Below are 12,289 nucleotides of genomic sequence, written 5' to 3' on the forward strand. Positions count from 1 at the left end.
GGACACAACTGAAGTGACTTAGCAGCAGCAGCAGTAGCAGCAGAGTTAGGGGAAGGGCAACTCTTCCTGAGAAAGAGTTAAAATGACTACTACCTTTCACAAGTCAAAGATATTTTCCCCACAAAAACCCTGTTGCTTCTCAACTACACTAATTCTTCTTAGAGAATTAATTCTCTAAACTTTTCTTTCATACATCAATGGCCTGAATGATACTGTCATTTTTGCTTACATAAAATATTAATAAGTCCTTAAAGCATGCTTATGAAATAAACAGTCATATTTGTTATCTTCATTTCAAACCTATATTAAAGAGACTAAATGACAGAAACAAGGTCATGCAATACTTCACGGATGAATTTAAAATTAGAATAAATTAAACACAGAAGAATATCTTTTACTTTCACAAAGATACGGAATCATTCTCTTTAATTAGACGGAGAGTGAAAATGATTTTTATAATAAACCAGATTTATTGTGATTCAGATACCAAATTCTTAGGAGAAATTTTAAGATGAAGTGTTTTATAAAAAGGCACGCTTGTTTCAAATTTACTGATCTTTTCAGGGATGACAAGTGGCAAAACAGCCATCTCCTAGCTGATATTAAAAAAAAAAAATCACAATTCAACCCTTCAAAATATAATTGATGTTGGGATTTCCCTGGTCCAGTGGTTGAGACTCTATTCTTTCAAAGCAAGGGGCACAGGTTTGATCCCTGGTTGGGGAACTAAAATTCCCCATGCCTCATGGCACGGCCAAAATTATTTTTAATATATAAAATTGATGTTAACAATGAGTGAAAGAAATTTGGGCTTCCCAGGTGGCACTAGTGGTAAAGAACCTGCCTGCCAGTGTAGGAGATGAGGGTTCAATCCCTAGGTCAGGAAGATCCCCTGCAGGAGGGCATGGCAACCCACTCCAGTATTCTTGCCTGGAGAATCCCATGGACAGAGGAGCCTGGTGGGCTATGATCCACAGCATCACAAAGAATCAGACACAAGTGAAGTGATTTAACTGCACCCACACAAAATAAATTTATGCTATAGAGCAGTCATTTTGAAAATGGACAGTTGGAAGGATTTCCATCTTGGTTTGATTTTGTTGCTGAAAATGATATATGGATCACTTATTAAAACTCTCAAATTCATATACTTGAAAATCTGGAAATAAGTTTCTAATTGTTTTAAAATCTTACAAATAAAGTGTTTCAATTGATTGCCAATCTTTTGTTTAAAAAAAGAAATGCTGCATTGTCTCATGTTTATAAAAACAACTGACTGACATTATGGCAGATGGAAAATTTTACTATAATGAATTTCTTCAATTTGGATCGCTTCTTTGCAAGCTATTATTTTAGCAATGACAGTCCTTTAAAAAAAAAGTAACAAAGTAAACTGAACTTAGAAGCAGACCTTCAGATGGCTTTGTCACTAAGCATTAACCTGTGCTTATAAAAAAAATTATGAAGCCTGTTTGATCACATCAGTTTTTTTAAAAATCATTACTAAAAATAATTTTGAAATATTATTCATCTCATCTCTTCTGACTAGTCATATATATTTTACAATGTAGAAAAAAAGTCAATAGAGTAAGTCTCACATGTAAGTTAGAAATGAATTGTTCAATGATTTTTTGCTGATAGAGATACACAGTAAAAAATCTTTGAAGATTGGTTTTACTGCCAAGCAGCACAGATTAGATGAAGTAAAGATATAAAGAAAAAAACAAACAAAAAATATCTGGAAGAAAGTGGATCAGAAAGAAAAATGAATGGTGAATGAAATAAAGATAAAAATTTTCCATTTTTAAATACTTATACCAATTAATATAGATTAATATGGATATATACAATTTCTTGAGAAATATATAATCTTGCAAGTTTTATATTCAGTTTAACTACATTATAATCTTATAGCATCAAAATGGAGATGTATGGAGAAGTATATAAAGGTACTTTCTAAATAATCCTATATTATAAAAACTGAATTCCATAATATTAAAAATTGAGACTATGATTCCCCAGAGATAATCCCCAATAGTAAACTGAGTATCTCATCAAAGAAGGTGTTAATGTAGCAACACCATAAAACATTAGCAATGTTGGAATGTCCTTTCTTACTTCAAAGAAATATTTATTGAGTCTCACTATGTGACAGGCACTCTCCTACCCTTTTTCTTCTTACTTCTGGTTGTGTTCTAAATCAGAAATTTCTCACGGGTCTGGTGATCCCCTGTATCCATATTTCCAGTCTTAACATATTTGCTCCTCAACTCTTGGTGTTTCTATATTTACAACATGCTCACAGGCTGATATAATGCTTCATAAGTAGCATTCCCATATAACACACTGATCTCTGCCTTTCAAATTCCTAATTTAAGCAATATTAAAATTAGCTAAATTCATTTTATCAATTTTGTAACATCAAATATTTGCATATTATACTTACTTATAATAAGAGTCTCCTGTGTAAATTTAGATTATAATTAAGACTAGGAAGTGGGAGTAAATATAATAAACTAAGACATCCATTGGAAATTACTACTTCATGTTGTGATAGTTAAGAAGTCCACAGGTTCAGTTCCTCAGAATGGCAGGGCAAGTCCCTATTCTAATAACTATAAACCAATTGTATTGTAGCATTTTGTCTTTCTTTCTAGAAACACATTTCTGTCAGCCCTTCAGCTAGTCAAGGGCACCAACATAAATCCTTAAAATGATTAACACTATTGAGGGAAAATTTTTTTCAGTATACTGAGTAAAGAGTAAAGATAATAACTGGATCTCAAAAACTTTTGATCATTGCTGAAACTTCATTCCAAACGCAGTAACATACCTCATTTAAAAATCCACTGAAAATCATTTGAGTAATTATGTAAGTTCCCATTTTGCCCTCCCAATCTCCTACTTCAATTAGCCATGACTTGGTTTTTCCCTGGAAGAAAACTCGCAGCCAAGGCAAAAAACAATCTAATAAATTCCTGCAAGTACATACTTGGCGCTGAAGTTCCATGTTACCATTGTTAATCTCACCGCCTATCTTCAAAAGCCACTGTTGAATCATGTTAAATATATGTGTTTGTAGTTCCCTGAAGGGAAAAGCAAGTAAAATAAAGGTAAGTGACTTACTTAAGAGTATAAAAGTAAATATGAGATAAAAGAAAGAATTTCATTTGGCTGGGCCTAGTAAACTTTGGCGTGGATAATTGTTTGAGAACTCAGAGGAAGGTGAATCAAAGCCCTGAGATATTTGGTAGAAAGGCTACTCACTGACAACCTTCCTAACCTCACCTCACATTAGCCAGTCGTGAATAATGTAGACCTTACATTCTCTCACCCTCCAGCCCCCAGTCAGATGGCTTTCTTCCTGGGAGGAACAGGATGTCAAGGTTTCTCATTTGATCCCAAATACCCATTATTGAGGCTAAGTACTGAGAAATGGGGACTCCTTTCTCCCCAGCAGATAGCTATGAGAACTTACAGGCCAGAATCCATATCTATGTACTGCGGAACAGTGCCAATAATGTATAACGATGAATCCAACTGAGACTTCATCTCATTAATTTTTTCATTAAGTCCCTCCCATTCTTCAAGAAGCAGGTCAGGAAACTCCAGGAGGCTTTCCAACTTGAAAGAACAGAATTCAAAAGAACTAATCAAAGTTGGGAGAATTTTAGAGGTACCTGGAAAAGTGAGAAAATCATTAACTTTCGGAAGTAGTTGTAAGTCTACTATTTCAATAATAAATTATGAGATCCTAATGGGTAGGGCGGAAAAGGCAATGGCACCCTACTCCAGTACTTTTGCCTGGAAAATCCCATGGATGGAGGAGCCTGGAAGGCTGCAGTCCATGGGGTCGCTGAGGGTCAGACACGACTGAGTGACTTCACTTTCACTTTTCACTTTCATGCGTTGGAGAAGGAAATGGCAACCCACTCCAGTGTTCTTGCCTGGAGAATCCCAGGGACGGGGGAGCCTGGTGGGCTGCCGTCTATGGGGTCGCACAGAGTCGGACACGACTGAAGTGACTTAGCAGCACAATGGGTAGGGGCATGTCTTCTTTTAGTTTCTTATTACTCTACAGCTTGCCTAGCAGAGAATCTTGCAAAGAGTAGCTCCTAAACAAATATTTAGTGAATAAAAACTATCTAATCAGTGCTTTTCTAACTGATGGACTATTTTTATTGATGATAGTTTTTACTTTGTCTTATCTTCTTGGTGGACAATGAAATGCATTAAACACAGAAACCATGAACTACAGTTTCTGTTAAAGGCATTAATTTACTGAGTTATCCTGTTAAGAAGACAATGATGAAAAACAGCTTCTTCATGATTACAGGATAGTTAAAACAGAAACAAGAACAGATAATAGTTCTTGAGTCATTTTTTAGCTCTTTGTTCAGGTTTACATATAGTTTTGGCCTGCTGCTGCTGCTGCTAAGTCACTTCAGTCGTGTCCAACTCTGTGAGACCCCAAAGACAGCAGCCCACCAGGCTCTGCCATCCCTGGGATTCTCCAGGCAAGAACACTGGAGTGGGTTGCCATTTCCTTCTCCAATGCATGAAAGTGAAAAGTGAAAGTGAAGTTGCTCAGTCGTGTCCGACTCTTCGCAACCCAATGGACTGCAGCCTACCAGGCTCCTCATCCATTGTTCAGGTTTACATATAGTTTTGGTCTGCTGCTGCTGCTGCTAAGTCACTTCAGTCGTGTCCAACTTTGTGAGACCCCAAAGAAAGCAGCGCACCAGGCTCTGCCATCCCTGGGATTTTCCAGGCAAGAGTACTGGAGTGGGTTGCCATTGCCTTCTCCGAGTTTTGGTCTGAATAAGAAGCAAGTCTAGATCCTAATCTTTGATTGATTCACTGTGACATCACGGCAGAATACCCTTTCCAAACAAATGGTGGTGGTGGTGGTTTAGTCTCTAAGTCGTGTCTGACTCTTGTAACCCCATGGATTGTAGCCAACCAGGCTCCTCTGTCCCTGGGATTACCTTTGTCTAAACTCATTTGCAAAATAAGAAATGAAAATACTCCCATTTCAAAGATATATAAAGAGAAATAATTTTTAAAAAAACCAACTTTTTCTTGTCCTTGATGAAAATATTTTCACTGCCTTCATCAGTAATCTTTTAGGAGTTTTCAAAATGACTTGTTAATAAATGACTTCATTTATTTTAAACCATTTACTACCTCGTTGCACATGTTTATGAATACACTGAAAGTGAAACTCTTTGCAACCCCATGGACTGTAGCCTACCAGGCTTCTCTGTCCACAGGATTTTTCCAGGCCAGAGTACTGGAGTTGGTTGCCATTTCCTTCTCCAGGGGATCTTCCCAATCCAGGGAGCAAACCTGGTCTCCTGCATTGCAGGTAGATGCTTTACCATCTGAGCCACATTAAACTCATCAAATGATATATTTAAATAGATGCATTGTAATGAATTATGTCTCAATAAAGTGATACTTAGTGCTTTATTTTGCTTGATTTTTAAAACTAAATGTATTATTTTGATTTTCAATATTAATTGTATTGAAACTAATAATTAGTATTAAAATGCTTTATACTTTCAAGCCATCTAATTATCATTACCATTGGTTTTTTCCTTACCATTATCCCCATTTATTCTTATTTCAAATTCTTTGTAGAGTCTTGCTATATTTTTCAAAATTTCCTCCATGAGCTTCTGCTCTGGTGGTATATTTCCCTCCATACTTTTATGGCGACCAAATATCCCAAGCCCAATATCTGTCCAGTTTTCCTGTAACCGTTTAATAATCTTGAGAGAATCGTATTTTGACACTAGAAGATCCCCAGAAAATCTGTCTCTGTCTTCAGTCAACATCTGGAGAGTGAAAGGGGGATGAGGAAATTAGTACATTATTCACTAATGACTTCATCAAAGTCTACTCAGGTGACTCCCAAATATTCTGGAGTTATATATCTTATTTGTCATATCATTTCCTCATATGACATACATTCTATTATCAAAATTAAAATGAATTTAATTTTGATACTCTATAAGATAACCCATAGTTTACCAGGATGAAATAATTATATTCAATCCTATGTAGGTAAAAATATTAGTGAGAGGCAATTAAGCCTCAGAGAGCTGAGCATGTTTAATCACTATTTGCTTTGATAAGGATGTAATATTTCTGTTTATATGATCCCCACTATACTGGGAAAGTTCCTAGAATGTATAAGTTTTCGTTTGTTTAACCCGAAGTACAAGTGATATACCTGAAATATCAATAAGTATTTGTGGAAAAAATAAGTTACAATTTATATATAAAGTTTGCCATTATTCCAAGACTCAGATAGTGTAAACAAATCACCCACACTTATTAGCAACCAGTATTGGAAAGCATTGTAGCAGAGCAATTAAGAGACAGACTCGGCCATTTATCATTTATAGGTAACTAAGGCAAGTTACTTAACACTTCTAATCTTCAATTTCCACATCTGGAAGATGGGGGATTACAGAACCTGCCTCAGGTGGATACAATGAAGAAAAAGTATAATAACATATGGAAAGCACCTTCAGCCTGACAAGTTAATGAATGAAAATTACTACTATTCCTACTAAAAAAAAGAAGCATGATTTTTTCAATTTTATCCATGCAATGTCAAACAGATGAACATTTAAAAAATGTAAGTCGCTGGTCTAATTATTTGTACCAACTTGCTGACCTCTCACTTATGAAGTAGCAGGCGAAAGTCAAATTTCCCAGGAATATCTAGGTTCCTTCTGTTAGGGGAAGCACACTGACTAAAACTGCCCACCCTGGCCAGGCACCATAGTAACCATCTGCATGAGTTGCTTTACAACAGGAGGTCCTGGTAAGGAACATGGAACTAATAAGCCATCACTAACAGGAAGAGTTCAGGAAAGGTCAAAAGGAGACACCACATGTCTGACCACCTCCCAGAATCCTTTTCTCTTGCATCCATCTTGGCTGAACAAGGAGTGCACCTCCAGGAAGGACTCTGAGTCAGAATGATTGGCTAAAGACAATCCAGAAATTAACCCCAACATCATAAAACTGGAGACTGCGAGCCAAGTGGCAGAGCTGTTCTCCTGGGTTCCCTTACCCTACTGCTCTCCACCCGGGTGCCCTTTCCCAATAAAATCTCTTGTTTTGTCAGCAAAAAAAAAAAAAAGTCGCTAAACTAACTATACTGTATGTATGACAACAAACATTTTCAATTCTGCTCAAATCATTCCAAAAGAAAAGAAAATGGTTTCTTGGGATTGGATGAGATTTCATTAGGTCATGAGTTTGATGTTAACATTTGGAGGAATTCTTTGGCTACCTGATGTGAAGAGCTGATTCATTTGAAAAGACCCTGATGCTGGGAAAGATTGAGGGCAGGAGGAGAAGGGGACGACAGAGGATGAGATGGATGGATGGCATCACCAACTCAATGGACATGGGTTTGGGTAGACTTCGGGAGTTGGTGATGGACAGGGAGGCCTGGCATGCTGTGATTCATGGGGTGGCAAAGGGTCGGACACAACTGAGTGACTGAACTGAACTGAATATTATATTTCCCTTACCAGACTACTGTAACAGGATAGCAATTTGACTAGCAAAATGAAACCTATTTTCAAAGTTTGAAAATGTTACTTTAAAAAGACATTATTAATAAACAAAGTGTGTTCTATACATACAATGGAATATTATTCAACCTTAAGAAAGCAGCAAATTCTGATAAATGCTGCAATGTGGATAAACCTTGTGGGTAGTATGCTGAAGAGAATAAGTCAGTCACAAAAGGATTAATTCTACATGATTTCATTTATATGAGGTGCCTAGAGTAGTCAATTTATAAAGACAAAGTAGAATGGCGGTTGCCAGGGGCTGGAGGGAGGAGGAAATGGGAAGTTACTGTTTACCAGGAAGAATTTCAGTTCAGGAAGATGAAAAAGTTCTGGACATGGATGGCGGTCATGGTTGCACAGCAAAGGGAATGTACTTAAGGCTACTGACCTGTACATAAAAATGATGTAAATGGGAAGTTTATGTTATGTATATTTTACCACAATTTGTAAAAAGATGTTATTAATTTTGAAAGTCCAATGTGTCCTTAAGACAAAAGCCAAGCACATGAGAGGCACGGATGTTGTTTATGTCTGACAATTAGATGAGAGAATCAGAACTACCTTAATTGCCACCCAAGTATCTTTTCCTAATCTTTTTACTGACAACCTAATTTTATTTGACCCAAAAATCTAAAAAACAGAACTGAGAACAGAATATTTAAGAGTACTTTTAAAGCCTCTGGAGTTTTAATGTTTTCCTTGTCATTCATAAAACCTAGTACGGCATTTTTAAAGGATGAGATATGATTCAGTTGTAGGTAAGGAGTGACAAGTTTGCAAACAGCATTTTGATTACCAAGTTGTTTACTAGAAAGTCTTACCGTTAGCCACTGCTTGAAGTCTGGAACGATTGATTCAAGTGTCTTTTGTTTATGGGGGGATAAAATGTCTTTTTCACTGAAAGAAGGAAAAAGAGCAAGAGTGTGGTCTCAGGACAAGATATAAACAAAGAAAATCATGAATCCACACATAATATAACAATTAATAATATACTTCTCCCTAATGATTTTCCCAAATGCCTTCCAGGTTCAGCCTCTCCCTCACAGGCATTCATTTTTAAATTGACAAATACAATATAAATTCAGATCATAATCAGACCTGAGGAAGCAAGTTACAGGGTCAGAAGCCATGACAGTATTAGAAGGGTAGCCTCTGGGTCCTCAACGTCCAAAATTAGGTCATCATAGGAATAATTCCTGCTGAACACAGCGGCCAAAGCAATATATACAGAGAAAGGAAGCCTAAAGAATAATTAAGACTCAACATTTAGGCTAGGAGCCCCAACTTCTGGTTAAAAAATAAAAAAGTGTTTCCTTTAGTATCTTTTGAAGCCCCACAAGAAGAAAGCTATCAAAGTTGTTCCTGAGGAGAAAGGAGAAGAAAGCCATTGCCACTGGTCTCCTCTCCCAGCTGAGAGTCAACAAGCAGGAGGAGTTGAGCAATGGCAGCAGCAACCAGCTTGGATATATACCAGCTTCGGCTGCCACTTCCCAATCTACTAACTGGAACACCTCTTGCTGCTGCTGCTGCTAAGTCACTTCAGTCGTGTCGACTCTGTGCAACCCCATAGACGGCAGCCCACCAGGCTCCCCCATCCCTGGGATTCTCCAGGCAAGAACACTGGAGTGGGTTGCCATTTCCTTCTCCAATGCATGAAAGTGAAAAGTGAAAGTGAAGTCACTTAGTTGTGTCCAACTCTTAGTGACCCCATGGACTGCAGCCCACCAGGCTCCTCTGTCCAAGGGATTTTCCAGGCAAGAGTACTTAGAGGATATGAAAAACTGAAACTACTCTTCTCAGTTTGACATGGAAATAGTACCTAAATGTGTTTCCTCAACAGACAAAGCATCTTAAAGTTAAAAAAAAAAAAAAAAAACTTTAGAAAACATCGAGTGCAGCCTGCATTTAAAGTATAGATTCCCACTAACCTTGGCTATGATTTAGTCAACCAGCCTCCACTTCACTACTTTATAGGCAGCTTCTTCCATTGTAAAATTTCTGTTACAAAGTATGATATCCAATCAAAACCAACCTCCTAGTAACTGCCAGTCATTGATTCCACTTCTCTGCACATGCACTATGCTGCAGAATTTGCAGATGGATCCGCATATGAAGTGTGCCAACAGACATTATGTTGACTTCATTTTAAAAAGAGAGTAAAGAAAAGAAAGAGTTGGATTTCAATGGAAGCAACAGCAGTTTGGTACAGGGATCAGTATGATCAATATGATGTAAGACCATTCAGGCTCCTAGAAGGATTGTGCCCTTGTAAGGCCAGCTGGTTACCCCACTAAAATCAATGTCAGAGTAATTACAGGGTAAAAGAGAAATGAGATATATAGAGAGAAAGATCTGGACTGAGTTATCAAACATGATGTCATATAATCAGAAAAACAAGATTCTTGAAGACCCACGAATTATTTCTGAAGAACTGCTGCCATTTGACAAGGCCGTCCTTCACGCTTTGCAATCTCTCCCTTGTAGCCTCTTCATTTTGCTCCACTTCCTGTTGAAATTTATTCACTAAAATTTTCCATTTCTGTGTCAACTTCTGCAATAGTGCAAGGTCTGAAGTGTCCTAGATAAAATGCATGGAATTGAACCACTTACTCGTTTATCCATGTAACAAATACTTACTAGCATGCACCAGGCCATTATTAATACTGTTAATACTAGAGACATTCATAGAAAATGGATCCAAAAATTGAACAGATATTCCTCTTTCAAAATATCAGTGATGCTATTATATAGTCCCTTTGGTGGTGAATTTTTCCACAGTGAAAAAAAAAAATTAGAATCAAGATTTTTTTCCTTTGCAATATGAGCCCAGTTTCCTCACAGGACTTGGCAGGCTGGGCAGTACATTCGAAAAAACAGGAATTTCAAAGTTAAACAGAACGAAATGTAAATCCTAGTCATTTATTGGCTTGGGGGATATTATTTAATTTCAGATTAATTTTTCTTTTTCAAAAAATAAAGACCCTAATATATATCTCACAGGATTGTTGTAAGAATTAAACTAATTGACTAGTGTAAATGATTTGACTCTAGAAACATACTAAATGTCACTTCCTTTCTTTGCAACCTAATGTGCTCCCTGAATTTGCCCATCAGATTGCATAGAATACATCAATAATCCGATTATTTCAATGAACATAGTTAAATTTTTGTTTAAGCACTATAACTCTGTAAGTAACATCTACAGTGTTAACTTAGATAAATTACTGAAGTTGCTTGAATCAGAAGACAAATAAAAAGAAGAGCCTTTATTCACTTTTCCTTAGGTTTTTCATTCTGCCCCCAATAAAGCACAAATATAAACTATATTTAAAATTTAATCTATAAACTAACAAAGGCTTCTTGCAGTTTCAACCCTCAATAGGTGAAGTCTCTTTTTCCATGACTCAAGTGAATCGAGCTTTACCTTAGATGATAGCAGTACGATGAAATGCTTAGTATAATTATTCCAGCTTTTTTCATTGAGGTAAAGTCTTTTAGCCAACAGGACTTTATTTCTTTCAATTACCTATTTTTAGAAAGTACTAAAATTAGGAACCTAAAACATTAACAAACCATTGTAATTTATTAAACCCAAACCAATTTCACATTATCAATTTTTCATTGAATCATTAATTCGATTACAACTTCTTTTTTAAATCATGAACTAATTTGAATCACAAATCCATGTTTTCTTAAACTACTGAACTGGAACCAAATTGAACATGGTATACAGCAGAGACTCTCAAACAATTTTATCTCAAAACTCCTTTACACTTTTAAAAATTACTGAGAACACCAAAGAGCTTTTATTTACATGGATTATATAAACTGCTATTTATTGCTTTGGAAATTAACTGAAATTATTTAAAATATACATTTGTTAATTCACATAAACATTAATAAACCCACTATATTTTTAAGTTTTTTCTGAAAAATAACTATGTTTTCTAAAACAAAAACTTGAAAAGAACATACAGTTTCACATTTTACAAATCTCTTAACGTTTCCTTAATATAATAGGGCTGTATTTTCATTTGTTTTTGAATTCAATCTGTTGTAATATCCCATACCATGTAGCTTCAAGAAAAATCCACTGTACATTCACACGAGAATGAGAGTGAAAAAGGCAAATATCAACAGTGTTACAATGAAACTCCTTTTGACCTCACAACGGGGTCTGTGGACCACACTTTGAGAACCACTGATATACTAAATCAATTATAAAGTCATTCAATGAATAACTGACTATTCAAGATACTGTGTATATAACGGTGAACAAAAGAGACATAGTCCTTATTTTCAGGGAGTTGACATTATAGCTGTTATTTCCTATTGTTCTTGTTGTTCAGTCACTTAAGTTGTGTCCGACTCTGCAACCCCATGAACTGCAGCACACCAGGCTTCCCTGTCCATCACTATCTTTCTGAGTTTGCTCAAACTCATGTCCATTGAGTCAGTGATGCCATCCAACCATCTCATCCTCTGTCACCCCCTGCTCTCCTTTTGCCCTCAGTTTTTCCCAGCATCAGGGTCTTTTCAAATGAGTCAGTTTTTCACATCAGGTGGCCAAAGTACTGGAGCTTCATTTTCAGCATCAGTCCTTCAATGAACATTCAGGGTTGATTTCCTTTAGGATGGACTGGTTGGATCTCCTTGCAGTCCAAGGGACTTTTAAGAGTCTTCTCCAG

The 12,289-nt window shown here is 36.5% G+C and overlaps 1 protein-coding gene across 4 annotated transcripts in view; it reads right to left on the reverse strand.

Moving 5' to 3' along the window:
* The window catches only part of AXDND1 (axonemal dynein light chain domain containing 1), a 79,504-nt gene that overhangs the window by 33,866 nt on the left and 33,349 nt on the right, over window positions 1-12,289 (reverse strand). For all 4 annotated transcript variants that reach the window (XM_086343583.1, XM_086343582.1, XM_086343585.1 and 1 more), the window contains 6 exons: window positions 11,026-11,127; window positions 10,016-10,179; window positions 8,423-8,498; window positions 5,606-5,840; window positions 3,479-3,680; window positions 2,993-3,086 (listed from right to left, as the gene is read on the reverse strand). In XM_086343583.1, the coding sequence (XP_086199709.1) occupies window positions 2,993-3,086; window positions 3,479-3,680; window positions 5,606-5,840; window positions 8,423-8,498; window positions 10,016-10,179; window positions 11,026-11,127 (873 nt within the window). The remainder of the gene's footprint in view (window positions 1-2,992; window positions 3,087-3,478; window positions 3,681-5,605; window positions 5,841-8,422; window positions 8,499-10,015; window positions 10,180-11,025; window positions 11,128-12,289) is intronic.

This window comes from Bos grunniens, chromosome 16 (genome assembly GCF_055505025.1).
Source record: "Bos grunniens cultivar Pamir isolate PY7600 chromosome 16, Bosgru_T2T1.0, whole genome shotgun sequence".
NCBI lineage: Eukaryota > Metazoa > Chordata > Mammalia > Artiodactyla > Bovidae > Bos > Bos grunniens.